This window comes from Silurus aristotelis (genome assembly GCF_946808225.1).
Source record: "Silurus aristotelis genome assembly, chromosome: 14".
Taxonomy (NCBI): Eukaryota; Metazoa; Chordata; class Actinopteri; order Siluriformes; family Siluridae; genus Silurus; species Silurus aristotelis.
Window position 1 is genome coordinate 27,202,944 of NC_139587.1, and position 27,425 is coordinate 27,230,368.

The 27,425-nt window shown below is 38.6% G+C and overlaps 1 protein-coding gene across 4 annotated transcripts in view; it reads right to left on the reverse strand.

The window, feature by feature from the left end:
• The window catches only part of kitlga (kit ligand a), a 27,394-nt gene extending 19,623 nt beyond the window's left edge, over positions 1–7,771 (reverse strand). The window contains exons 1-2 of one of the 4 annotated variants that reach the window (XM_083561260.1): positions 7,709–7,771; positions 7,349–7,658 (exon numbers count right to left, since the gene is read on the reverse strand). In XM_083561260.1, coding sequence (XP_083417386.1) covers positions 7,349–7,363 — 15 coding nt within the window. In that variant the 5' untranslated portion in view covers positions 7,364–7,658; positions 7,709–7,771. The other 3 variants (XM_083561263.1, XM_083561262.1, XM_083561261.1) reach the window with 3 other exon arrangements.
• Between the last annotated feature and the right edge of the window lie 19,654 nt (positions 7,772–27,425).

A 27,425-nucleotide genomic window follows, 5' to 3' on the forward strand; every position in this document is an offset into this window, starting at 1 on the left:
AAAGTTGCCAAATTCAATTTACTTTCCGCAAATTGCACTCAGTCTGTCTGTTTCCTTTCAGATGCACTTAAAGAGCTTCGTGTTAACTGAATAAAACACGGCAAAGACAGCGGTATCGCGTGTCCTGAGAACACAACACTCTCTCACACACACACACACACACAGGGATGGGCAGTGTTTATGATACATGTATTTTTCATCTGTATTTGAGAAGGTTGATTCAAAAATTGGTTTAATATTTTGTATCGAAATACTTGTTTTAAAATACTGTAAAATACTTTGTAGGAAGTTCTACATGATGACATCATAAAAATGAGGCCTCGGATTGGTGCTATTCAGTAGTTTTCCCAGACCTGCAGGCTGCCAGCTTCCAAATAGGTGTCCAATGATCGATAAATAAATATTTGATTGCTGAATATTGTACCCTCATTAAAGCAGCTGTTTAGTAGGATCATGATTTTGCACACTATTGCATGAATGTTTACCGTATGCATGATATATTATTATTTCATTATTTTTTTTTTTTTCATTTTGTCTTCTCCCGCTTATCCGTAATTCGGGTCGCGGGGGCAGCAGTCTAAGCAGATTCCCCAGACACTTCTCCGTGTCCAGGGATCGGGCTGTCAAGGCCCCCGCCTTCGACTGCCGCCCAATCCTCTCAGCACCGGTCCCTAACGGTCCCTCCTGCAGGTGGTGAGCCCACAGGAAGGCGGCCCCACGTCGCTCCGACGTCACGGTCCTTGATTGATTTTTCTCGTAAGGGTCCCCTGGAGCATAGAGGGTTAAGGGCCTTGCTCAAGGGCCCAAGAGTGGCAGCACCTTAACCGCTGGAGCCACCACTTCCCCATATATATATATATTATATTTATGATTAACAATAAAATTAATAATCAGTAAGAAACTAGTTGCTATAATGCAGGTGCCATCAGTCGTCTTCTTATGAATGACTTGTTTGTCATTGAGTCGGTGTTGCTGATGTGAAGCAGCCCCTCGTTAACGAACACCGAGTTACTAAATTAGGATCCAATTATGATTCATTCGCAAACTGTTCAACATTAAACTGCTGGTTACTTTAAAACTAATATTTGATCTGTTAACTGGTTGCGTGACTCGTATAACGCAATACTATAATAATATACTATAATACAGTAGTTTATTTTAATACATTTATGCCCCTGAGCAGTTGACGTCTAAGGGCCTCACTCAAGGGCCCAACAGGAGCAGCCTAGTGGTGCTTAGATTTAAACTCACAACCTTCTGATTAGAAGCCCAAGGTCTTAACCACTGATCTAACGTTGAACTACCACATCCCCATCATGGACACAATAAACTTGTCTGTATTTCTTTCTGAAACAGATTTACATTATAAAAGGATTCTGGATTCTGATTGGTCAGAAAGTGTTGATTAATGTACATACTAATATTTACTCCGTAAACATTCAGCAGTCTTCAGTGTAGCTATAAATGGATGAAAAGTACAATGTGTTCTATATAATGAAAGAATCTTCGTGGGCGACATGAAATGTAGCTATAAATGGATAAAAAGGGCATTTTACGCGATGCCAAAAAAAAAAATAAAAATAGTAAATGTCAACAAATTACACTTCCGGAAAACAAAAACAGATTTTGTGTTTTCGGGGACGTTCGCCAACATTAAATGTAGCTACAAATAGATTCAAAAACATGTTTGTTTGAAATGCATTGCATGTTAATAAATGCAAATGTAAAATAAAGAATGTAAATGTTAGAATAAAAGAATAAAACACTTTGGAGAAACAAAAACGAGTTTACTAGCTTAGTGGATGTTGCACAACATAGCTATAAATGTATATAAAACTACGGATATATTATTCCATTTTATATAAAAAAAAAATAATAAAACATTGAACATTGACAAATTATGCAAATATTGAAATATTTAATCAAAAGGAATATTATATCTCAAAGCATTCTGGGTAATCAGGGGAAAGTGAACAGTGTGTGGAGCAGGAAAAAAAGGTTACAGTAGTGTTCTTTCTGAAGTTTACAACGTGTTAAGTGATAAAGGTTACGGCGCTATAGCGAGCTTTGGGGTGAACCCGAGCCAAGTGGGTAATAAACAGGAACACGGTTTCTGTCGTCAAAAAGGCGCACCAAAAAAAACAACCATCCAAATGCTGTAGTTACCTGTGGAAGCTTTTAAGCAGCTAGCATGCTAATCGCCGTGTTTTAACGCAAAGGTGACCTTCACGTAGCACAAAACGGACCTGCAGCCTACTGTTCTCATTCACACACTGACTGACGAGGACTGAGACAACGAGGGACACGAGCTGGGGATCAGTTTAGAGATACGGTAGAAATGAGAGATACCTGTAATGAGAAATAATCTCTGTGTACAGTCCAGTGAGGGGATGGAACATATCAATTCTGTCAAGTCGTTGTACACGTCATGATACCTTTTTATTACTTTTATCATATATATATATATATATATATAAATAAAACAATATTAAATAGAAACATACAAATAATATAAATTTAGCAATTTTGAGTTACCAGTTTTGAGTTAAAAGCCTTTTAACCCTGAACTGCTCAGCATCAATGAGAGTAATGTAAAAATAAAGTCTTTTCACTCCTGTATGTTGTTCTGAATGCGTCTCTCGTAAAACCATAAAAATAAGTGGAATGTTTTCAGAATGACTTGCGCGCGCTCTCTCTCTCTCTCTCTCTCTCTCTCTCTCTCTCTCTCTCTCTCTCTCACGCTATATACAGGTATTCCTCCACTTACGATGGTCGTAATATATCGTAAGTTGAAGATTGAGTTTTTCCTGCTTCATGCTGATTTATAGTTTCTATTTTCTGCTCTAAACTGATGCCTTTCCTCTTTTTTTTTTTTCACCAGCAGCAGGAGATGTACTTGGCGAATGGGAGATGCTTTTATCACTAAAATTGCTGTTTGAAACCTCTTGAAACAGAAATAAATACACACTGAAACAACTTTACTCTGTGGACCGCTAGCAAAAGCGAGACATCTCACAGGGCGAGAGATTCGCTCATCCCAGCTGCGTCCAACCTACATATCCTACATCGTACGCTGCGGCCTGTAGAGCCATATTTGAAATATTTTGTCGTATCGATATCGTCATAGTGAGATCGAAAAATCGTAACTCAAGGACCATGTAGAGTAAGTAAAAAGTGTTCTGTATTTTGTGTACATGTATATCCAGACAGACAGACAGACAGACAGACAGACAGACAGACAGATAGATAGATAGATAGATAGATAAATAGATAGATATTCATTCATTCATTCATTTTCTCCCGCTTATCCGTAATTCGGGTCGCGGGGGCAGCAGTCTAAGCAGGCCCCCGCCTTCGACTGCTGCCCAATCCTCACAGCACCGTCCCTTACGGTCCCTCCTGCAGGTGGTGAGCCCACGGGAAGGGATAGATAGATATAATAATTATAATTCTTTTGGTCTTGAAAGTAAAAGTTTACTTCACAAACTGTTTCTCAGAAACATCTCAGCCCGAGGCTAAAGATTAGCGAACTTCTAAAGAATGCATCATGAATATTGTTTACAGCAAAATCTACGTTTCATGACGAATTATATTTATGACATTTATACATCTGGTAAAGAAAATAAAAACAGGATAAGAAAACGAACGAGCAACTTCCTGGTTACGTTTATCGACGGGCGGCTAGGAAGAAAAAGGGATTGTGAGCGATGGCTGATTTGGAGATCAGATTCGATACGAAGAAAAAAAATCTGACCTTAATAAATAAATAGATTCCTGCATTTCTGAGCTGCTTGGAACAGTTTGGTGAAACCCCGGGCGAATATTTAAACCTCATGCATCATCAACCCTTCAGCTCATTCTCACGTCTCTGATGGACTGTGAGCGTCTCGGACTCCCGCCAGTGTTATCATGATCGCTGGATCACGTGGACTTTGGAAGGGATAAAAGAAAAAAACGACTGCGGACAAAGACATGCTGCAAAGGAGACTTAATAGGGTGTGTTGTAGTTTTGTGTATGTGTGTGTGTGTGAGTGTGTGTGTGTGTGAGTGTGTGTGTGTGTGTGTGTGTGTGTGTGTGTGTGTGTTACTTGGGACGAGCATAGTTTAATATTCATAATCGAATAATACAAAAGTTTTGAAAACGTTTTTATATGAATAATTCAAAAATATTAATCAAACATTAACAAAGTTATTCAAAACAAGTCCGCATTCTGTCAATCATTCATACATCCCCGGCTTCCCTGCAATCAAGGTTCAGAGAGGAAATTATCAGCCTGATGGCTTTTAATAAACTATTCAGAATTTAAAATATCACAATAAACTAAAACAGTTCATATATCGATATCAGTTTCACTACGACGATACTGATGTGGGTATCGGATCAGATCGGAATCGGAGTTCCTTCGCCCGTGCCTGTTGTGTCCAGGAAAGCTGAAAGGTTGTCTATGGTACGTGAAGAAAGATTAAACTGTCCTGCGACAAAAAAACTGAAGACTGTCCTGCATCTTGCAAGTTCAGAACGCCTGTAATGAAAAGGAGAGGGAATCGTCCTCCAGCATGAAGACCATTATCACGCAATAAACTACAACAACAACAACAACAACAACAGTAAGCAAGTCTGCACTGCTAGACTTTATGAAGTCATGCTGATCAAAATCCATGTGTGCAACATGTCCTTCCTGAAAAACAGAAGGTCAAAGCAAAAGAATCCAGCGTTGTAGTGACTCGTGAAGAGGAAACGAGGTGTTTAAATGTAAACCTCTTGCACTCCCTGTTCGCTAGAAATCTAACACTTCCGCATGTTTGCTTTATGAACTCAACATAAAGCGATTTGGAGAGTTGATCTGAATTTGACATCTCGTACGCCCCCCACACCCCCCCACCACACACACACACACACACACACACACACACACACACACACACACCTCCAGGCCCAAATGCCTGTCGAGCTCGTCAGGTAAAACCAGACGCGGGTTTCTTCCTTTTAGCCTACTTTCACCTCCTCCTGCGGCACGTTATATCACGCCGTCTGAAGAACAAGTTGTTAAAGTATGAAGAAAAGAAAAAAAGGATAAACCTGTGCATGCACACACACACACACACACACACACACACACACACACACATATATACACACACCTTTTTTTCCACAGGTTAACTCAGTAACTCTCTGCCTGCTCCCTCGCATGAAACGAGACTTTCTTACTTTCTTACTTTCTTACTTTCTTACTTTCTTACTTACTTTCTTTCTTTCTTTCTTTCTTTCTTTCTTTCTTTCTTTCTCTCTCTCTCTTTCTCTGGATCGATCTGGGGTCGGGAAGGTCCAGTGAGGAAATTCAGGAAACTGGGGAATGCGTTGTGATGTGTAAGAAGGCAGGATCCTAATCTCCAGACAATGTAATGACAGGCGTAATCAGGATGGGTGGGCTGCATGGGCTTGACTTCCTCTTTATAGCATACGTACAAGAATATGAAATTGAGGGGGGGGAGGGGGGGTGAAAAGCTTGTAATTCTTTATTGCACACAGGGCATCATGAAACGTGGATCGAATCTGACGTGAGAGAAGAAAGAAACATAATCGATGAACAGATGCAGGCACAATTTAGATATATTTACAAGTCCAAAAGATCATAATCTGGTGCGTGTTTAGATCCTTTCTAAAACGTGTGCATGCTTGAATGTGTGTGTGTGTGTGTGTGTGTGTGTGTGTGTGTGTGTGTGTGTGTGTGTGTGTGGGGGGGGGGGTAGCCAAACAGCAGCTGTATGGATTAAGGGTTTTGTAGGTTTTTAGGTCCCTCAGACTTTTTACATAAAAAATGACATAAATTCAGTGCTGTTTTTTTAGATTCCAGTTGATCCTTGAGATTTCAGCCTCCAGCCTCCAGCCTCAGGCTTGGAGCTCCACCCAGATGTAAATCTTAAACCTTCCCAAAGCCTCCTAATTGCTTGTGTTATGCTGCTGTCAGTGAAAGGACACTAAGTGCTTTAAAGAATTTCGATACGCCTGAAAATTATAGCTCTCGATTCCTAACGCAGCAGAATAAATCTGCCAGCTTCGGCGCATCCCGCCTCGGGCTCCCGGGGGCCAAACCGCAACCAGGACCACACGTATTCTCTCAACAAGCCGGCGCGTGGACCCGCAACAGATCCACCGATCCGACTGACGCATAAACACCGAATCAGTTTGGAGTTTGGAGATCGAATGGAGATTCCTGTGGATCTGAACGCTGACGCAGACTCGTTTCTCATCTCACATCCCACTACATCCTGAGAAGCGTACGGTGGTCCCACGAGCAGGATGAAAAGAGATCAACAGATCCTTCTGTCTTGCTACAATAAACAACCCTTAATGAGTGTGTTGGAACTTTCACTCTAATCGCTCCTGAAACCTGAAAAACCTATTTTTTTTATTCACCACAAGCCTGGTGCTAGATTAATATTTAGCATGTTGAAACCTGTCCCGTGACGCCTGTTGAGGTGTGTGTGTGTGTGTGTGTGTGTGTGTGTGTGTGTGTGTGTGTGTGTGTGTGTGTGTGTGTGTGTTTTGCATTTAAGAACTCTCCAAGCTAATTATTAAGACATCCATACTAATGGAATGTATTTTTATCATCTTGTGAGCTTTATGACTTTTTTTTTTTTTTTTCGAGACTCCAAAAATAACACGTGTTTCTCGTTTTCAGTGTCAAACCAAAAAAAAAAAGAAAAAAAAAGAAAAAGAAAAAAAAAATGTCATGCCTAATTTGATGACCCTGGAGAAAAAAAAAAAGGAGAGTGATGATGTGCTTGTGGATGGAGGAAATGTGGAGAGGAATCACCTGATGTGTGTCTGAAAGCACACATTAATATCTGGAGAGTTCAGTATATATACATATATATGATGCGAATTATTCATGAATAAATCTGGATCTTTAATCTCGCAACTACAGAGTTACATAAGTCTGGTGATTAAGAGCTTGTGTGCATATTTGCATAACTGTAAAAGATATCGAATTCATACTATTATACAGTGCAGCATTTTATGCATAATGTTATAATGAAATAAATCCAAATGCAATGCATCGGTGAATAATTAATGAATCCCTAATTAATTAATATTCAATTAATGAATAGATTCGCACATGCGTAAATTAAATGCGGATTCAAAGCTGCACCACTTTCACTCCAATAACAACAACGCTTAATGCATTTGCATCTAAACTGCAGCCACGCGAACATGATCCGAAAGTTTGTGCACCCGTGCGCAATGCGTTACAATAAGACGGTACGCTGCGCGAGAGCGCGCACACGCACACATACGCAAAAAAAACCCCTAAAAACTAAAAAACAAAACAAATGCACGACTTACTTTTGACTTCTTCATAGGGAACGGGAGGATTTTAGTGTCCACTGTGAATGAAACCCTATTTTATTTTACTTCTGCGCGCAGGAAAGGGCTTCTCTTCATCCCGTTTGCGCATATCCAAAATCATCATAGGGGTAAAATCCAAAGTCAACTCGGGGAAGAAGAAAAAGAAGAGGAAAAAAACATCAACCCTGAAATGACTTCACCTTAAAAAAGAAAAAAGAAACCAAACCGAGAAGACCACACTGCTTGTTATCCAGGAGCGCGCTTCATTACGCACGGTGACGGGGAACGGAGCGCGCTCTCTCTCTCTCTCTCTCTCTCTCTCTCTCTCTCTCTCTCTCTCTCTCTCTCGGTGCGTGCGTGAGTGAGCGCGTGCGTGCGTGTAAACTAACGTGTGACCGTGTGTGCTTGTATATGGCTCCGTTTTCAAGCACGGCCTCCTTTTATGGCGTGACTGCACCCCTAGAAACCCGCCCACTCGCCATTACCCCGCCCATTTCTGCACGGAAACCCCGCCCTGTCGCACTGGTCCTGTTTTCAGAGCGCATTTCATCATTTCTCAGAGGGTTTTAGCTCAAAATGTGGTGAACACATAAGGTGAAGACCTACATGTTCTTGAAACATTAAAACAAAACTAACACTTCTCCAGGTTTGCTTTGTGTAAAAAAATAATCTAATGTACCAGTGTAGAGTTTTTAATTGATAGAGACTCAAAGCACTGGACAAGGGTGTCTGCTAAAATGACACAAATGTCAAAGTTATAATTGTAAGTGTGTCCCTAATGAGCGAGAGAGTGGCGACTGCGGCAAGGAAAATCTGCTTGAGATGGCATAAAGAGGAAAGGAAGGAATCCCATCATCATCCTCATCCTCATCATCAATGTTCATTCATTACAGTTCCATCCTTGTTGAGGTGCTGTTCTGTGATATGCACTTAAATGCCGAACTCTTCATGCAAACTGCAGTCTTGAGCCATTGTAGCAGACTGTTGATATTAATTACAAACAAAATCCATCCCAAAAGTTCTTGAGGTGCTCAGATGATTAAGAAACACTCAGTTTAGTAAAGAGAAAAGACAGTCCATCATCACTTCAGAAAATCATTGGCATTCAATTCAAAAAGTCGCAAAAGTTTTAAATGTATCGGAAGTGCAGACTCCAAAACCGTCAAATGCTACAATAAAACATTCTCTCACAAGGACTGTCCCGGAAGACCTGGAAGCCAAAGAGCTACCACTGCTGCAGAGGATGCGTTTATTAGAATTCCTAGCATCATAGACTGCTGATTTACATAAACGCTATTCTGCATTTAAAGGAATCTGTGTGAGTGAGTTAAGCTTCGGAAAAGCAACAAGAGACTATCTGATATCTTTGGAAAACTTCCCCTTTCGTCTGATGAGTCTCAGATTTTAAGTTCTAACCACAGAGTTGTAGATATGCAAAGGGTGAACGGATGGTTCCTGAATGTATGGTTCCAACTGTGAAGCATGGTGGAGGAGGTGTGATGGTGTGGAGATGCTTTGCTGGTGACACTGTTGGTGATTAGATTAAATCTGAGGGCATAATGAACCAGCATGGCTACCAGATTACTCCAAAAGAGCAACACACAGAAGGAACCTGCTTGGGCCAAGAAATACCTTTTGGTTTGATAAGTCCAAATTTGCTTAGATTACAATGTGTCATTTTAGCTAGTTTTTTAAAGTGCAAATCTACAGCATCCTAGTAAGATGGAGCCTAAAACTGATGCTCCTTCAGGTACAATAATACAATTTGTTTTACACATTTTATATATATATATATATATATATATATATATATATATATATATATATATATATATATATATATATTACATGCATGTATGTAAGGTACGTAATTGGACTCTTTCAGAGTTACTATGTAATCAAAAGGTACAACATGGGTACGGTTGAGTTTTACCAAACCAGTACCAAAGAAGTGAGTTAAGGAAGTGGAGAAGTATTCTATCTGGTGGGCAGATGTTTCTGCTGAAATGTACAAAATTTTTCTCCAAAAAACGGTCTGAAAGCAAGAAAAAAAAAATCACACCACGCCAGATCACATTACTTCAGTTTGGATTTTATGAGGCAGTTTAATATTGGACACATTAAAACGTGTCCAATATGCTGTCTCGTAAACGTGGTGTGTTGTTTGTAGCCAGATTCTCGGAGCACAATAATAGCTTTAGCACATTTTCTTCACACTTTTCTTTTTCCTGACTATGAGCTTAAACATTTTTAGGACATCTGAAGAAGCCTGAGAAACAGCCTGTTATACCAGGAAAAAAAAAACCCCAAAACAAACAAAAGAAAAGAAGAAAAGAAAAGCTAGTAGCACGACAATGGCGGTGTTGGGAAAATATGCTCTTGGATTCGGGACAAAATCTTGCGCCTGATTAATCAGTTTAATCAAAAGGCCCTTTGTAGTTTACGGTTTATCCAATTTGGAAGGTTCCATGTGCTTTTGTGTGGAGAGAAATAATGCACAAAAGCGCCAGACTGAGGTTACTGCATTGTTTTGTCGTTTTTACACAGTCACAATCAGCCAAGAGGACTGTTATTCCTGCTTACGTCTGCATCTACAGTACCAGCTAAAGGTTTGAGCTCACCTTCTCCTTCTCAAAATTGCACATTAATGCTGAAGACGTCCAAACAATGAAATAACTCATGGACTTATATAGTCATCAAAAAGTGATAACAACACAAAGTACAAAATAGCTCCATTTAGCTTTGATCCCAGCTTGGCAGTGTTCTCTCAATAGATTTACGAGAAAGTTACTTTGAATGGTTTTTAATTTACAGGTGAGCCTCGTTTCCCTTTCAGGAACCGGGAGCTGCGTCAACAACGTTTTGAGAACGCCTCCGTGTTGTCCATGCTCTTAATCACGTGTGTAATCTGTCCAATGGAAAAGAATGGCACAATTAGGAAGCTATAAAAGCACATGGAGTGAAGCCGGCGCTAGCTTCTGTTTGTTCATGAAGCGCTCTCTGTTTTGTGTTTTGGATGAACCCAGTCATCGCGTCACGATAATGATGGATGCTTCCCTCATATATATTTCCTATAAGTTACTATTCTATATCTTCTTCTTCTTCTTCTTCTTCTTCTTCTTATGGCTACTCCCATTAAGGGTCGCTACAGCGGATCATCTATCTCAATACCCCTCTGTCCTCTACATCTGCCTCTTTCAAACCAACTACCTGCATGTCTTCCCTCACCACATCCATAAACCTCCTCCTTGGTCTTTATCTCCTCCTACTTCCTGGTGGCGCCATCCTAAACATTCCCCTACCGAAATACCCCTTGTCCCTCCTCTGCACATGTCCAAACCATCTCAATCTGGCCTCTTTGTCCCCAAAATGTCCTACATGCACAGTCCCTCTAATAATCTCATTTCTAATCCTGTCCTATCTTCAGCTTTGTTACCTCCAGCTCCACCTTCTGCTAAATGCCACTTATCACTTCTGCAGTAGTTGCCCAATTATCCAGCATCTCTTCACCAACACCGAGCCCCTGTCTGACCTCTTCCCTGAATCTCATACTACAGTCTTTCTCCTTCAGTTTCCACCATTTTATTCTTCTTTCAGTCCTTATTCATTCGTTCATTCTTAGGTACATCATCTACCACTTCATTGAACTCACTCCAGAAATTTTCCTTCTCCTCCATCTCACAGCCCACTTGTGGAGCATAAGCACCTATGACGTTTATCATCACCCCTTCAACTTCCCGCTTCGTATTCATTACCAGAAACTCTCTTCACATCCACTACACTCTTACCGTACTCTTCCTTCAGGATCACTCCTACACCATTTATCTTTCCATCCACACCATGATAGAACAGTTTAAACCCACCAATCTCCCTGGTCTTACTCTCTTTTTACTTGGTCTCCTGAACACACAACATATCTACTTTTCTCCTCTCCATCATATTAGATCCCTCTCTTCCTTTACCAGTTATAGTACCAACATTTAGAGTACCAACCTGAACCTCCACTCTCCTACACTTCTCCTTTTCCTGCTGTCTCTGTAGACGTCTTCCTCCTGTTCTTCTCCTCCTTCGGCCAACAGTAGTTTTTACCGGTACCCTGTTGGCTAACAATACCTGTGGTGGTCATTGGTAGCCCGGGCCTTTGTGCACTGGGGCATTGTCATGCTGGAACAGTTTTGAGTCTCCTTGCTTAAGTAAAGGGAAAATTACGTGTGTATAATTTGGTGAAAAACCACATACCACGGCTGGAAAATAAGGTGTCCCTATACTTTTGTTTATAGAGTGTAAGTTGATTAAGATAAAAAAAAATTTTTTTATGCATAAATGAAGAAAATAGATCCATTTCATAACATTATTGTCCTGAACAGATACTTGGACCTGGTTATCTGGGTAATTTTTTGATGAATGTTATGGAGGGTGAAACTCCCTGGCCAAGGGGAAGCATTTCTTTCCGATGTAGACATCTCCTCCCTGTGAATTTGATTGGTTTCCTGAGATAAGGAAGTGGCTCAATAATTATCCCAAACCAAACATGATCGTTTATCTCAGGAAAAGTACTCGCCTGTTTTTGATAGGTGTGAGCTTTTATTGCACTGGAAACAAGTGCCAAATCAGTGTCTGGTAATGAAGAATAATGGAAGGCTAAAAGGATTGTGTAAATTATTACTGTTTTTTTTTTTTTATTATTATTTTTGAGCCCTGTGAAGTTTGATTTATAAAATAATTACCAGATTTTTTTTGGGGGGGGGGGAAATTGAAGTGTTTATGTGGTCTTTAAACAAAAACAAAAAACAACAAAAAACCATTGATTACCATTTACAATTATTTCATTTTTTATCATATTTGATACATTGGACATTTATAACAATTTACTGATCACAACAATGTACATGTACTGTATATTTAATAACAAAAACAAACTGATTATTGTATTTGGAACGTCCACTCCTATTCAACATCATTCTTATCTTCCCCTTCAAAAAAGTACATATATTTATATAAAAAATCAGATCAAAAAGATGTCCCTGCCAAAAGACTAGCATGTCAATTTATGAAGTCAGCCATATTGGAAAAACCTGCCTAAAGCCTGCTATTGACTGGAGAGCATAGTTAAATCCAATAGGGGGAAGAAGACAAGTCTAAGATTGTATTCCACGCGATTACACCAGATTACGGTACACAATAACATCCAAACGTGTGCTTGAATTGATGATATGGTGCCACAGCTATATTACATAAACCCTCAAATACAAAGTCAACTAGACTCAGGGCTTCTCTGTTAACAGGTACTGATGCCAGTGAGGTGAGGAGACCTCACAGTAAGGTGCATTCATCTTTCCAATTCATCCTAATGGTTTTCAATAGGGTTAAGGTCAGAGCCTAGATCTTCCACACCAAAATCTACATGGAGAGGGCATAGGGGCATTGTCATGCTGGAACTGGTTTGGGTCTCTAGCTCAAGTGAAGGGAAAATTTAATGTAACCCCATCCGAAGACATTTAATACAATTGTTTGCCTCCAACATTCAACATTCGCAAAGAAGCACATTTGGCTGGAAAATTCAGGGGCCCCAATACAAATGACCTGGTCATTAGTCATGATTAGTGGACTATGACATTCATAATACATCCAAAAGGTACCTTTTCTCTTCTTAACGCAAAAGTTCTCCTCAAAGAACATTTTCATATAACAATTAACAATAAACAAATGGACAGGGAGCCGAAGTAAAGAAGAAAAAAACTATTATTTTACAACCACCTGTCTAAAAGGGTGTAGGTTCCCTTTGTGTCACCAAAACACCTCAGAGCCTTTGAAGCCTGGAATCCACAAGATCTCTAAATGTGTGTTGTGGTATCTGGCCTCTAGAAGTTACAAAGAAATCCTTTAAATCCTGTAAATAGCCTGGACCATTTATCTAATCACTGTTGCAAACCATTGTTGGTAGACCTTTCATGTTAATGGAATTCTCTAATCGCAGTGGCCTCATTCAGCAGGATAATGCGCCCTACATTTACATTCATGGCATTTGGCAGACGCCCTTATCCAGAGTGACTGGAGCAGTTAAGGGGTTTAGAGCTTTGCTAAAGGACCCAGCTTGGAGGTACTGGGATTTGACCATCCTGGTGCATCCAGAGTAAATCTTCCATCACCTTCCATTCCAAAATCCAGTGCATTAACCACTGAGCAAAAACCTCCACCCTCCCTACACATCCACACTGCTGTGGAATAGTTTAAGGAACAAGAAAAAGAGCTATTGGTATTGACTTGGCCTTTAAAATTCCCTAGATCACAATTCGATCAAGTCCAACCAAGTGCCTGCTGACAAACATGTTCTTGACAAACAAGTGTGATGGCCCATTGTACCTAGGTTAGTGGTAGCTCAGTGGTTTGGGATTTTTGGGGATATAAAGCATTTGGCAAATGCCCTTATCCAGAGCAAATTACAACTGAGCAGTTTAGGGTTAAGAGCCTTGTTCAAGAGCCCACCAGTGGCAACTTTGTGGTGCTGGAATTTGATCTTATGACTGAAATACCCCCCTTCTGACTGAACGCTGCCACTTCTGGGCCCTTTGAGCAAGGCCTCAACTGCTCCGTTCTATAAATAAGATATTGGTGAGGTGCTCTGGATAAGGGCATCTGCCAGATGCCAGAAATGCAAATGTAAACTTACCAGATCTGCTTCTAATGTCTTGGTGCTGGACACCACAGGAAGGCATTAAGTGCTGTGGCGAGAGAGTCCAGGCCTTGATGGGTCAGAGCTGTTTTAGTGGCAAAAAGACAAAATACACTATGGACAGGGACATTTGCCTGTAAGCAGACAGAGCATTGCCTAATCTCTTGGTTTTGGGCCTTATCCCAGCAGTGGCAGCCTGGGGGTGCTGGGATTTGGACTTGTGACCTTCTGATCTAAAGTCCAATGCCTTAAACATTTGGGTGATTATTATATTTACTCACATTTCCGTAGTAGTTTTTAAGTAGATTTTAAAACCAGTAGTTTTACATTTACTTCAGCATGTTTTGATGGAATATTGTACTTAACTACATTTTACTACGTAAAAAAAACTGCACTGATGATTTATGTGCGGAGAACAAACCCGCTAAACTCACACACGGACAAGACAGGCGTCGATGATGAGGCCAGCCGAAAACGAAATGTCGTCGAATGGAATGTTGTCCAAAGTGTGCGCTCGATGTCGGAATTCTGAATCTACATTTGAGTTTTCTCTCGTTATCATAAATGACATTATAACAAGAGATTTGATTTTACTGCAAAAGTGCACAACTCACATTAGACTCGTCATTGACTGTTGTGTTTCTGCATTGCACTTTAATATGTAAAAGTGTTTCTTTCTTTTGAAAACAACTAGTTCAAGATTTATATCTCCTTGTTCTTTTTGAACCACACTAGAATCCCCCACCCAAAAATGAACATGTACTGTACGTAAATAAAATTTATTTGAAGTAATAGTAATTTTTACTTGGAGAATAATTTATTATTTGTTCCACCTCTGCCATTGCGCTACCACATCACATCCCATTTGGCAAACGGCAATTTGTAAATTTTGATATTTAGTTAAGCAGAATTCACTCGGGACACAAAGTTTTGGTAAAACTGGACGTTTTGATGCTTTCTCATGCATTCACTCAGGCTCTGTTCTGTCAAGCTGCTTTGCAAAAAAAAAAGGTTTCTTTTTGATTTTCTATAACAGGAACTTTCCAAATGAGCCTTCTAATCTGTAATTCTTGTAAACATTAGTCATACGAGGTCTTTCTCATTGTAATGCTCCGGCTCTCTGGCCAACTGATCTCATGAGATTTGTACAAATCCTATAAAAATACACAATGTTTTGATTGTAATATCACACATGCTACATCTGGAAAGCCATCCAACCTACTTAAATTTTAATAGATTATTTCCTTCTGTTTACTCCCTCACACTGGGTTTAAACTAAAAAAAAAGGTTTATATTGCTCCTTGCTTCTGGTTATTCTTTTCACTGTACTTGCTATGCACAGAGAAAGATTTTGAAGTGAGTTTCTTTAGAGGGGAAATAAATTCCTTCTGTGGGCTGCAGGAAATTACAATCACAACAATATGTGTAGTTGCTCCGTCAACACCAGTGTGCCTCGGGAAAGTGGAGTAAATGGAAAAACATACAAACATACACCATATAGCATAACCTTAAACAAATTGTATTTATAGCAAAAATATCTCATGGCCTATGAAGTGCCAAGGAAATATAGCGATCGCTATGAGTTTAGATCTCAAAGTTATACTTTTGAGAAGCCGAGGTCAGTGATTGGAATGGCTACATGTTGGAAATATTGCATAACCAAGGAAATCAAAACAGTACTAAGCTTAAGTTTCCGCTTATATACGTTCTCTTCTGTCAGATTGCCCAAGCTTGTTTTTACGGGGTGCTAGCTATCTTCCCTCCTGTGTCCTATAAGCATATTTGTCCAAGCATCCTTCAGAAGAAAGTGCACCTTATGGACTACATTGCATCCCTCTGATCACGTTTTTATTATTCCAACTTTCTCCACTTTCATTCCATCACACCATGATACCCCAGTGGGGTGGAAGGGTGGGTGGTGGTGTGTGTGGTGGTTAAAAGGGTTGAAAGAGTGATTGACAAACCAGGCACTCCTCAGAGGGCCACCATGCTTCATGGTATGCTTCTTTACAACCTGATTTTAAGTGCGTTGGATGCCTGCGGAGGCCGGCTCTGATGTTCATGTTTTGCTCTGCCGCTTAGTGAGTGTATTGTTGGGCTGATCGTGTGAGACAGTTGCATAACAGGAGCTAAAGATTTATTTGCGGTATTTAAAACCTCCAACATTTTCCAGCCTTCGGAAAGAAATAAGAAGTCTTATGATAATAAATCAGAGTTCTTGCATTCCACACCCAAAAAAAAACAAAGCAGGAGGGAAAGGATTTTACCCTCTTGAGTAAAAGCATGTAAAACAATTTGCTTCGTTGCTCATTCTGAAATTATAAAGATCAGCCACCGTTTTAGCAAGTTTTTTCAATCCATACCAAGTGACATAAACATGTTATAAACACATAGACCTCAAGCCCAGGTCTAGCTCACAAACATAAGGAAGCTGTGATCAGAGCAAAACTCAGAATAAACATTCAAGCTTCAGCACCAAACTCTCCACAACCCATCAATCTGTCTTAGTGCGGTCTGAATTTACTAATGGATTGGAATTCCATTATAGGTTTTTAAACTACATTCAACCAATCAGCACACTCTTTTAGGTGGTCCCAAACACTCCCATAGACCTACAATGAAGTAATGTCCATAGCATGGCTTTAAGTTTCTTTCAATCATTCTACCTTCATCATTTATTAACTCATTATATCAACTCGAATCAGTTTCTCTCCATCTCCATCCATCTCCATCTATTTGTCACTCTCTTATTCTATTAGACTTTCTCACAAACTTGGTAAAGCTCTCATCAAAGCAAAACTCTACATAAACTTATTTAGCTTGTTATTAATTATGTTCTTCGAGACCCCTCTAGAACTCGCAAGCTGCAACCACCAAACTCACCGCACACCATCGGCTAGTTCTGTCTTAGAATGGCCAATATTCTCATAAAGTTCCTATAAAACTGTTGGACTAATATAACTCCTAAAGTTTTCCATGAACTTGTTCTGTGTTAGTGTGGTCTGACTTTATGAACTGATTGGAATTTCCTTTTTTTTTTTATTACAGAAGCTCAAATTGGGCAAAATTCCTATAGATTTCATCAGGACTGATATAACTCCAAATCCTTTGCTTTAGGTTTCTTTCTATCAATCTACCTGTATCACTCTTTTATTCTTCTGTTTATCTAGACTACTACAGATATACTGTAACTCCCAAACCTTTTCAAGTTAGATTTAAAAAACCCAGCACACACCTTCAGGTGGTTCCAAAAACTGCAAAATCTCTCACAGAAGGAATGAGATTGACTTGATAGACTTTCATTCTATCAATCACCCTGTATTACTCTTTCACTCTTTCTGTGTTTCTAGACTTTTACTGGTATCATAGCAAAAAATTCCCTTAGACTTCCATTGAAACCACTGCATTGATTAACTGTGACTCCCAAACCCTTTCGAGCAAAACCTTTCAGCCAACTCGGCAAACTACAGACTTTCATTAAGGGAATGTTCGGAGCATGGCTGTCTTTCTTTCTATCATTCTACCTGTATCACTTTCTTACTTCACTTCTTCTGACATGAAACACACTCTCTCATCAGTTTATCTCCCAAACGTAGCAAAGCTGTGATCAGGGCAGAACCCAATACAAGACTGTGAGGCAGTTTTTTCTCATGAATAACAAATATACAAATCTATGTGCGATTTGAGGGATTTCTCCGGCTTCTAAGCTTCACTTACGCAAACAGGTGGTAAAATAATAGAACAAAGGATAAACAAAAGCACTGGGGCAAAGTGTTTAACTCCTAAACCTTTTAAGCTACATTCAGCAAACTCAGCACACTCCTTCTGACTGCTCACATCTATTGAGGTCAATTATATTATATATTACATATTAATTATTTACAAAACCTTGGACTTTTTCCTTTCCTGTATTAACCATTAATCATCCATTTACTAGCTGTGAAAACTTTCATAGACGTTCACTGAGGGAATGTTCATGATCCATACTTCTGAAAGAAAACTCTCTTCCAGCCTGAAGCCCTTTTCTTGCCCTCTGAATCTTTCTTCCTGTCTTCCAACTCCAGTCTATCTACAAGCTAATGAAACAGATTTAAACCATCACACTGGCTCTTTAAGGCATCTTTCAGTGTCAAATTTTGTCAGGACGAACTTTGCCTACCGTTGCTGGTTCTACCGGTATCTACAAACACCACATTTACCTTCCAAGACAGGGATGCAGCCAAAGTCTTTATTGCAAACAAGTACTTTTATGACTTCTTCCACTCCCATTCTGGCTAAAGAACACTGCATTCTGTACATCACTAGCATTCACAAAGTTGAACTTTCTGATCTTTCCAGGCTTTTTTTTTTTTTTACTGCTATGAAAATCTTGGCAAGAGTAGCACATGGCTAGTCTCACAGAGTCTTTATAAATAACGCGTCGACAGGACGTAGCCTTCCCATGAGCCGCTTGAGTGTGTTCTTAATAAAACAGCCTGATTTATTCCAATAAGTAATACCACATGGCAGGTGGAAGGAAGAGTGAGTACTTTAGTTAGAAAAGGGGGAATGTTGTATTTTGGAAATGCTTCATCATACTCAGCATACTCAGACCACCCCAAATAAAACAAAACAGCAATTTGGTAAAACAAACAAAAAAACTCACATGGTAGCTGTTTTGTCTTTAACAAGAGAAAACAGCAAAAAAAAAAAAAAAAAAAAAAAAAAGAAATTTAATAATAATAATAATAATAATAATAATAATAATAATAATAATAAGGAAAAAAAAAAAAAAACAAATATATATATATTTATTTATGTATGAGGGACCAAAATATATATATATATATATATTTATTTATGTATGAGGGACCAATATATATTGGTCTAACCCTAACCCTAACCCTAACCCTAACCCTAACCCTAACCCTAACCCTAACCCTAACCCTAACCCTCATGCTAGTTAAGGGTCTTACTAACTAAAACCCTGAATACCCTAAACTCTAAATTAGCTGAGGGGGATTAGACAGTGACCCATGGCTCAACTATTAGACTTTACAGTAGTTACCTGTAAGGTACACACAGCAAATGAGGAAGTTAAAAAGAGAGGGTTGCAGCAGTGTTCTAGATCAGTTGCATGAGCTTAGAGAAAGAGCTGCAGCCGACTATTCTCAAAGTGAGAATAAACTGGACAAAATTCTTTTGAAGCTGCAAGATGTGATCACTTTGTTTTAAAATACTTTGATGGTCATGTTTCTGTTGATATGGGATGTTGTAGTTGATAGGGTACATTTTAGTTAATGGAATATGGTTTGAGTTAATGGGATATGTTTAAGTTGAAGTGGTATGGTTTAGTTGATGGTGTATGTTTTAATTAATGTGGTATGTTACAGTTAATAGGGTATGTTTTATTTAATAGGGTATGTTACAATTAATGGGGTATGTTACAGTAGATGTGGTTTGTTTTACTTAATAGGGTATGTTAAAGTTAATTGGGTATGTTACAGTTATTAGGTTATGTTACAGATGATGGGGTATGTTACAGTTAATGGGGTATGTTACAGATGATGGGGTATGTTACAGTTAATAGTTTATGTTTTAGTTAATGGGGTATGTTACAGATGATGGGGTATGTTACAGTTAATGGGGTATGTTACAGTTAATGGGGTATGTTTTAGTTAATGGGGTATGTTACAGATGATGGGGTATGTTTTAGTTAATGGGGTATGTTACAGTTAATAGGTTATGTTTTAGTTAATGGGGTATGTTACAGATGATGGGGTATGTTACAGTTAATGGGGTATGTTACAGTTAATGGGGTATGTTTTAGTTAATAGGGTATGTTACAGTTAATGGGGTATGTTACAGATGATGGGGTATGTTACAGTTAATGGGGTATGTTACAGTTAATGGGGTATGTTTTAGTTAATAGGGTATGTTACAGTTAATGGGGTATGTTTTAGTTAATGGGGTATGTTACAGTTAATGGGGTATGTTTTAGTTAATAGGGTATGTTACAGTTAATAGGTTATGTTTTAGTTAATGGGGTATGTTACAGATGATGGGGTATGTTACAGTTAATGGGGTATGTTACAGTTAATGGGGTATGTTTTAGTTAATAGGGTATGTTTTAGGTAATAGGTTATGTTTTAGTTAATGGGGTATGTTACAGATGATGGGGTATGTTACAGTTATTGGGGTATGTTACAGTTAATGGGGTATGTTTTAGTTAATGGGGTATGTTACAGATGATAGGGTATGTTACAGTTGATGGGGTATGATACAGTTAATGGGGTATGTTTTAGTTAATAGGGTATGTTACAGTTAATGGGGTATGTTTTAGTTAATGGGGTATGTTACAGTTAATATGTTATGTTTTAGTTAATGGGGTATGTTACAGATGATGGGGTATGTTACAGTTGATGGGGTATGATACAGTTAATGGGGTATGTTTTAGTTAATGGGGTATGTTACAGTTAATAGGTTATGTTTTAGTTAATGGGGTATGTTACAGATGATGGGGTATGTTACAGTTGATGGGGTATGTTACAGTTAATGGGGTATGTTTTAGTTAATGGGGTATGTTACAGTAATAGGTTATGTTTTAGTTAATGGGGTATGTTACAGTTAATGGGGTATGTTTTAGTTAATAGGGTATGTTACAGTTAATAGGTTATGTTTTAGTTAATGGGGTATGTTACAGATGATGGGGTATGTTACAGTTAATGGGGTATGTTACAGTTAATGGGGTATGTTTTAGTTAATGGGGTATGTTACAGTTAATAGGTTATGTTACAGTTAATGGGGTATGTTTTAGTTAATGGGGTATGTTACAGATGATGGGGTATGTTACAGTTGATGGGGTATGTTACAGTTAATAGGGTTTGTTTTAGTTAATGGGGTATGTTACAGTTGATGGGGTATGTTACAGTTGATAGGATTTGTTACATGGGGTATGTTACAGTTGATGGGGTATGTTACAGTGATGGGGTATGTTACAGTTAATAGGATTTGTTACAGTTGATGGGGTATGTTACAGTTAATGGGGTATGTTTTAGTTAATAGGATATGTTACAGTTGATGAGGTACGTTACAGTTAATGGGGTATGTTACAGTTAATAGGGTATGTTTTAGTTAATAGGGTATGTTACAGTTGATGGGGTATGTTACAGTTGATAGGATTTGTTACATGGGGTATGTTACAGTTAATGGGGTATGTTACAGTTGATGGGGTATGTTACAGTTGATAGGATTTGTTACATGGGGTATGTTACAGTTGATGGGGTATGTTACAGTTGATAGGATTTGTTACATGGGGTATGTTACAGTTAATGGGGTAGGTTTTAGTTAATATGGTATGTTTTAGTTAATGGGGTATGTTTTAATAATAGGATATATTACAGTTAATAGGATATGTTACAGTTGATGGGGTATGTTACAGTTAATGAAGTATGTTACATTTATTGGAATGTCTTTTTTTGAGAGTGTTTTTTTTTAAGTTAAATGGGTATGTTTCAAGTAATAGGGTACATTTCCTATGATGGGGTACGTTTTAGTTGATGTGATACTTATCATTTGATAGGGGGTTTTTTAATGATGGGGTAAGATTCAGATGAGAGTATGTTTGCAAATCAAAACTCTGAATTGACAGTTAACTTTTGACTACTTTGGAGAAAAAACCTTAAATGTTTTATTTATTATAAATGATGTGTTAGAACTTTGGTTCAAGTGGAGCTGATGTTTGAACAGTTTTCTTCTCCTGGCTCACTTAATGGCAGTACGATCATTACATGTGCTTATCCATGTGGGATCTGAAGACACCAGCTGGCGAGCCTCAGCTTCAGTAGAGATAATGCAATACAATGTTCTCTGGGCTAATGCTGGATAAAGACTCTTTTGATGCCCAAGACAGGCAGTGTTTATGGCAGTGATCCAGCTCAAGGCTTTCTGCTTTGCAGGGACTAAGACGGTTGAGACAGTTGAGATGATGTCCCATGGCACTGTTATCACTGTTATTAGAGCTTGTAAAGGGAGACCAAGAGAGCAGATACTGCAAGTTAATTAGAATTAAACAAACTTAAATGTCAGCTTGTTATTACTCGCCAGCAAAAAATAATGTGCGAGTCTGTTTATCAGATACTTACATTTAGTGACTTGGTAGAAGTAATAAAACTGCAACTTTTACTAGATAATCAATAAATAATTATTTAGCATTGTGTAACACAAACTTAGATCATAGTTCATGCTGGAAATTTGTCAAGATATAAATAATAATTTTTTAAATCCATAAACAAATACATATATTTAAAAAAAAAGAGTGAAATTATTTAAAATGTTAAACAAACACATACAGATTCGTCATATTCACGTGGCAGCAGTGGTACTGAGAGAACGCGCCTACATCTATATATAAAATATTGATCACAAATTACTGGTCACTTTTTAAATAATACAAGTAAAGCACATCTACTGATATTATATATTAATATAAAAATCTTTTTTTTACAAATGCCAACCTGTATCCAATACAAACCTTTTTAAAGCAATGCATCACATCAATACATTGTTAACTTTTATGCCGATTCTCAGAAGCATAATATATATATATATGACGTGTGAAGGACGTTTTGGAGACAAGGTGAGGGAGGTGAGATTGAGATGGTTTGGACATGTGCAGGGGAGGGACATGGGGTATATCAGTAGGAGAATGCTGAGGATGGAGCCACCAGGTAGGAGGAAAAGAGGAAGGTCAAGGAGGAGGTTAATGGATGTGGTGAGAGAAGACATGCAGGTAGTTGGGGTGAAAGAGGCAGATGTAAGGGGGGGGGGGCGGTATGGAGACGATGATCTGCTGTGGCGCCCCCTAATGGCAGAAGAAAAAAAATAAGTTATTACATTTATTGAACCAGTTTCTTCTTCTTCTTCTTCTTCTTCTTCTTCTTCTTCTTCTTCTTCTTCTTATTATTATTATTATTATTATTATTATTATTATCATCATTGTTGTTGTTTTTATTATTATTATTATTATTATTATTATTATTATTATTATTATTATTAACCTTTGTGATCATCAGCATTTGAACAGTTTACATTTACATACAAAAGACTACATACAAAATACCTGCTGGTTAAATAATATATAAAATCACATTATAGTTATAAAGTAGAATGAATCTAATTACAGTTTTTCTTAGTCTTTTCTCAGTTTTTGCAAACCAGTAAGTACATTTCTCAAAACAATTTGTACAAACAGCACAACACAATGGATTTTCAATTCAATTCCATTCATGTTTATTGTATTGCGCTTTTAAAAATGAATAAGATGTTCTTTATAAGTGTAAGTTATCGTAAAAGCCTGAATGTTGGTGCTCCATGTCACAGCAGTTAATAGAAATAGTGAAGCACCAATGGCCAAATGAACAAACAGGAAAAGACAGAATTCTAATCATGTATTTATTTGTTTGTTGCATTGTTCAAGTACTTCTGAATAATATTAGTTTAGGATAATCAGCACATTTGTGTTGCTTTAATAAAAAGGAAGAACCCAGTGATTTGGAATGTGCATTAAAGCTCACAGTGAAGCAAATGTGTCTTATATATAATGTGAGCAACATATACACAATGTACATGTCTGTGTTGCCTTCTGGTTCTCCCTTTTAGTTATGCTGCTATAGCGAGTCTTGCCGGAGTCCAAACTGCACAGTGACTTTAACTCTCATGCAACAATAGGTACACTTAATAATCCATATCCTTCTCTTCCTGTCACCCTCTTCTCTCTCTCTCTCTCTCTCTCTCTCTCTCTCTCTCTCTCTCTCTCTCTCTCTCTCTCTCGGTCGAGTTAAACATGCTCCTGAGGCTCCAGTGACCACTGTTCCTGCCCCTCTCCCCCCCGTGGCTCTTCCCACTTCATCCAGGCCTGCCTGGATTGGACTGTAGTTGAAGTCAACAGTCTCCTACACTGACTCAGAAATACACTTCGCTTTTGATCATCATCACTGCACCCCGCAACATTGTATACCCGCCACAAATGGACATTCGGTGTAACCCAGATGAGGATGGGTTCCCTCTTGAGTCTGGTTCCTCTCAAGGTTTCTTCCTTATGCCATCTCGGGGAGTTTTTCCTTGCCACAGTCGCCAGTCGCCACCGGCTTGCTCATCAGGGACAAACTTACTCATAAAGAACATATTCATTTTTAATCACCGCATTATCTGTGTAAAGCTGCTTTGAGACAATGTTCATTGTTAAAAGCGCTATACAAATAAAAATGAATTGAATTGAATTGAACATGTGTAAAAGTTTGTCGATCATCCGCTTTTGATTATTTATTTTACCTTGTCGAATACACTTTTTTACTATTATTGATAAAATAAAATATATAATTGATAAAAAAAACTTGATTTGAAAAAAAAAAACTAAATGGAAAAGTTTTGCATTAAAACTAAATGAAATGAAACAGAAATTTATAATCAAAATATGAAATAAAAAAAAATACTAGTCATATTTTGCAAATATCTCTAAAATTGAATGCAGATGCATCAATACGATTTATTAATAAACTTTCTCCAGACTCAGAGATAGCGTGCATACGTCTAAGCTTTTCTCTTTCCCTAGCAATGAAAAGGAAAACGCATTCCTGAGGTAATGTGCCATTATTTCTTCCAGCAACATTCCTGAGATAAAAGCCTTATCTAAGCAAAAAGAACCTAAAACAAAAAAGCTTTAGAAATGTTTTTATTAATTATTTTGGCACAATCAGCTGAGGTATCACAAGGCCAATGTGAACAAACAAATGCAAGAAATTCTTTATAAGCATACTTATTTTGAAAAAATATAAACATTCATATATAATAAACGCACCCTTTTAAATGCACTTAATGAGAATTTACCGGCTCCTGTTGTGCTAGATTAAATTGGCCCTGTGTGTGTGTGTGTGTGTGTGTGTGTGTGTGTGTGTGTGTGTGTGTGTGTGTGTGTGTGTGTGTGTGTTTGTGTGTGTGTGTGTGTGTGTGTGTGATGTCCGGCAATTAACCAGCATCCCATCCACAGAGTATTCCCACCCCAGAACCAGAATGTCCTGGACTTGAAGATAAATGAAGGTGGCAACACCAAAAACAACATGGAATTATAAAGTGATTAATAACACATTATTCTTCTTCATATTTTTTTTTTCAATTAACAAAATCTTTTTCTCCCTGAATTTTTTTCATTTTTATTAGTTTCCCAAATGATCATAGTTTTTCTCCTAAACTCAGGTTTTTAAGGAAAATCAACTTTTTCATAAAAATACATTTGTATATTAGCATCTTCATGACTGTGCTGTCAAATTACATTTTAAAGCACATTTGCCAGCATTTGGTTTGAGAAAATGCTTATTTTTAAGCATTCAATAAGAAAATAAAGGTGATTAATTAAATTAATTTGCAGCATTCTGCTCTAAAAATGCATAGCAGAGTACAGTTTTAGCATAGAATTAGCAAACATACAAACTGTGGTTAACTAGCATACATGACTAGCTAATTGTAAGAGGACTTCTTTTAAACTATTGAAAATGTGTCTACACTATACAAGCAAAGATTGTGGACATCCCATTCCACATTTAGTCCCTATTTGCTGTTCAATAACATTCACTCTTCTGGGCAGATGTTCTACTAGATTTGTGGAAATTTGTGGAGATTCATTCAGCCACAATATTGTTAGTCAGTAGTAATGTCAGGTACTGATGTAGGTGAGGTGATGAAGCCTGGGGTGCATTTAGAGTTCGCATTCAACCCAAAGGTGTTCAGAGCTCTAGAACATAAGATCTTCGACTCCAACCCATGTAAAGCAGATTTCATGGGGCTGGATTTGTTCACAGGGTCCCCTAGTTCATGTGAAGGTTTGTGGTAACAGTTTGAAGAAGAACCACATCTAGCTGAAAAAGTCCGGTTTCCCAAAACTTTTGTGCACATGGTGTGTATTAACGATCGACTCTAAGTCAGCATTATTGTACTTTTAAACCTTTTCAATTGTTATCACTTCTTCTTCTTCTTCTTCTTCTTTCGGCTTTTACCATTAGGGGGCGCCACAGCGGATCATCCATCTCCATATCCCCCTGTCCTCTACATCTGCCTCTTTTAAACTAACTACCTGCATGTCTTCCCTCACCACATCCATAAACCTCCTCACTGGCCTTCCTCTTTTCCTCCTTCTTGGCGGTTCCATCCTCAGCATTCTCCTACCGATATACCCCATGTCCCTCCTCTGCACATGTCCAAACCATCTCAATATCATCCGCAAACAGCATAGTCCATGGAGGCTCCTGTCTGACCTCATCCATCAACCTGTCAATCACCACTGCAAACAGGAAAGGGCTCAGAGCCAATCTTTGATGCAATCCAACCTCCACCTTAAACCAGTCTGTCGTTCCTACTGCACACTTCACTGCAGTCACAATATCCTCATACATGTAATGCACCACCCTCACATACTTCTCTGACACACCAGACCTCGTCATACAATACCACAACTCCTCTCTCCACCCTGTCGTACACTTTCTCTAAATCCACAAACACACAATGCAACTCCCTTTGACCTTCTCTATACTTCTCCGGCAACATTCTCAAAGCAGATATTGCATCTGTGGTGCCCCTCCTCCGCAGAAAATTATACTGTTGCTCACAGATGGTCACCTCTTCTCTCAGCATGGCTTCCACTACTCTTTCCCATATATTAATGGTGTGACTGATCAACTTAATTCCCCTGCAGTTATTCTTAAAGATCGGTACCAGCACACTCCTTCTCTATTCCTCAGGCATCCTCTCACCTTCCAAAATCCTGTGAAACAATCTTGTTAAAAACTCCACTGCATCTCTCCTAAACATCTCCATGCTTCTACCGGTATGTCATCTGGTCCAACCAACTTTCCACTCTTCATCCTCTTAATCGCTGCTGTCACTTCCTCCCTACTAATCATATTTACCTCCACACCATCCAACCTTCTCTCTCTCTCATTTTCCTCATTTATCAGCTACTCAAAATACTCCCTCCATCTTCTCAACACACTCTCCTCACTAGTCAACACATTTCCATCTCCATCCTTTATTGCTCTAATTTGCAGCACATCCTTCCCAGGAGCTCGGTTTCTCTGCCTGGACAATCGCTACAAATCCTTTTCTCTTTCCTTAGTGTCCAACTTCTCCTACAGCTCCTCATATGCCTTTTCCTTGGCTTTCACCACATCCCTCTTTACCTGCTGCTGCATCCCCTTGTTCTCCTGCCTACTTTTCTCAACACTCTGTCGATCCCACTTCTGTTTTGCCAACCTCTTTCTCCTTATGCTCTCCTGCACTTCCTCATTCCACCACCACCACATCTCTTTGTCTTTCTTTCTATTTCCAGATGTCACACCAAATACCTTTCTAGCTGTCTCCCTTATCACTTTT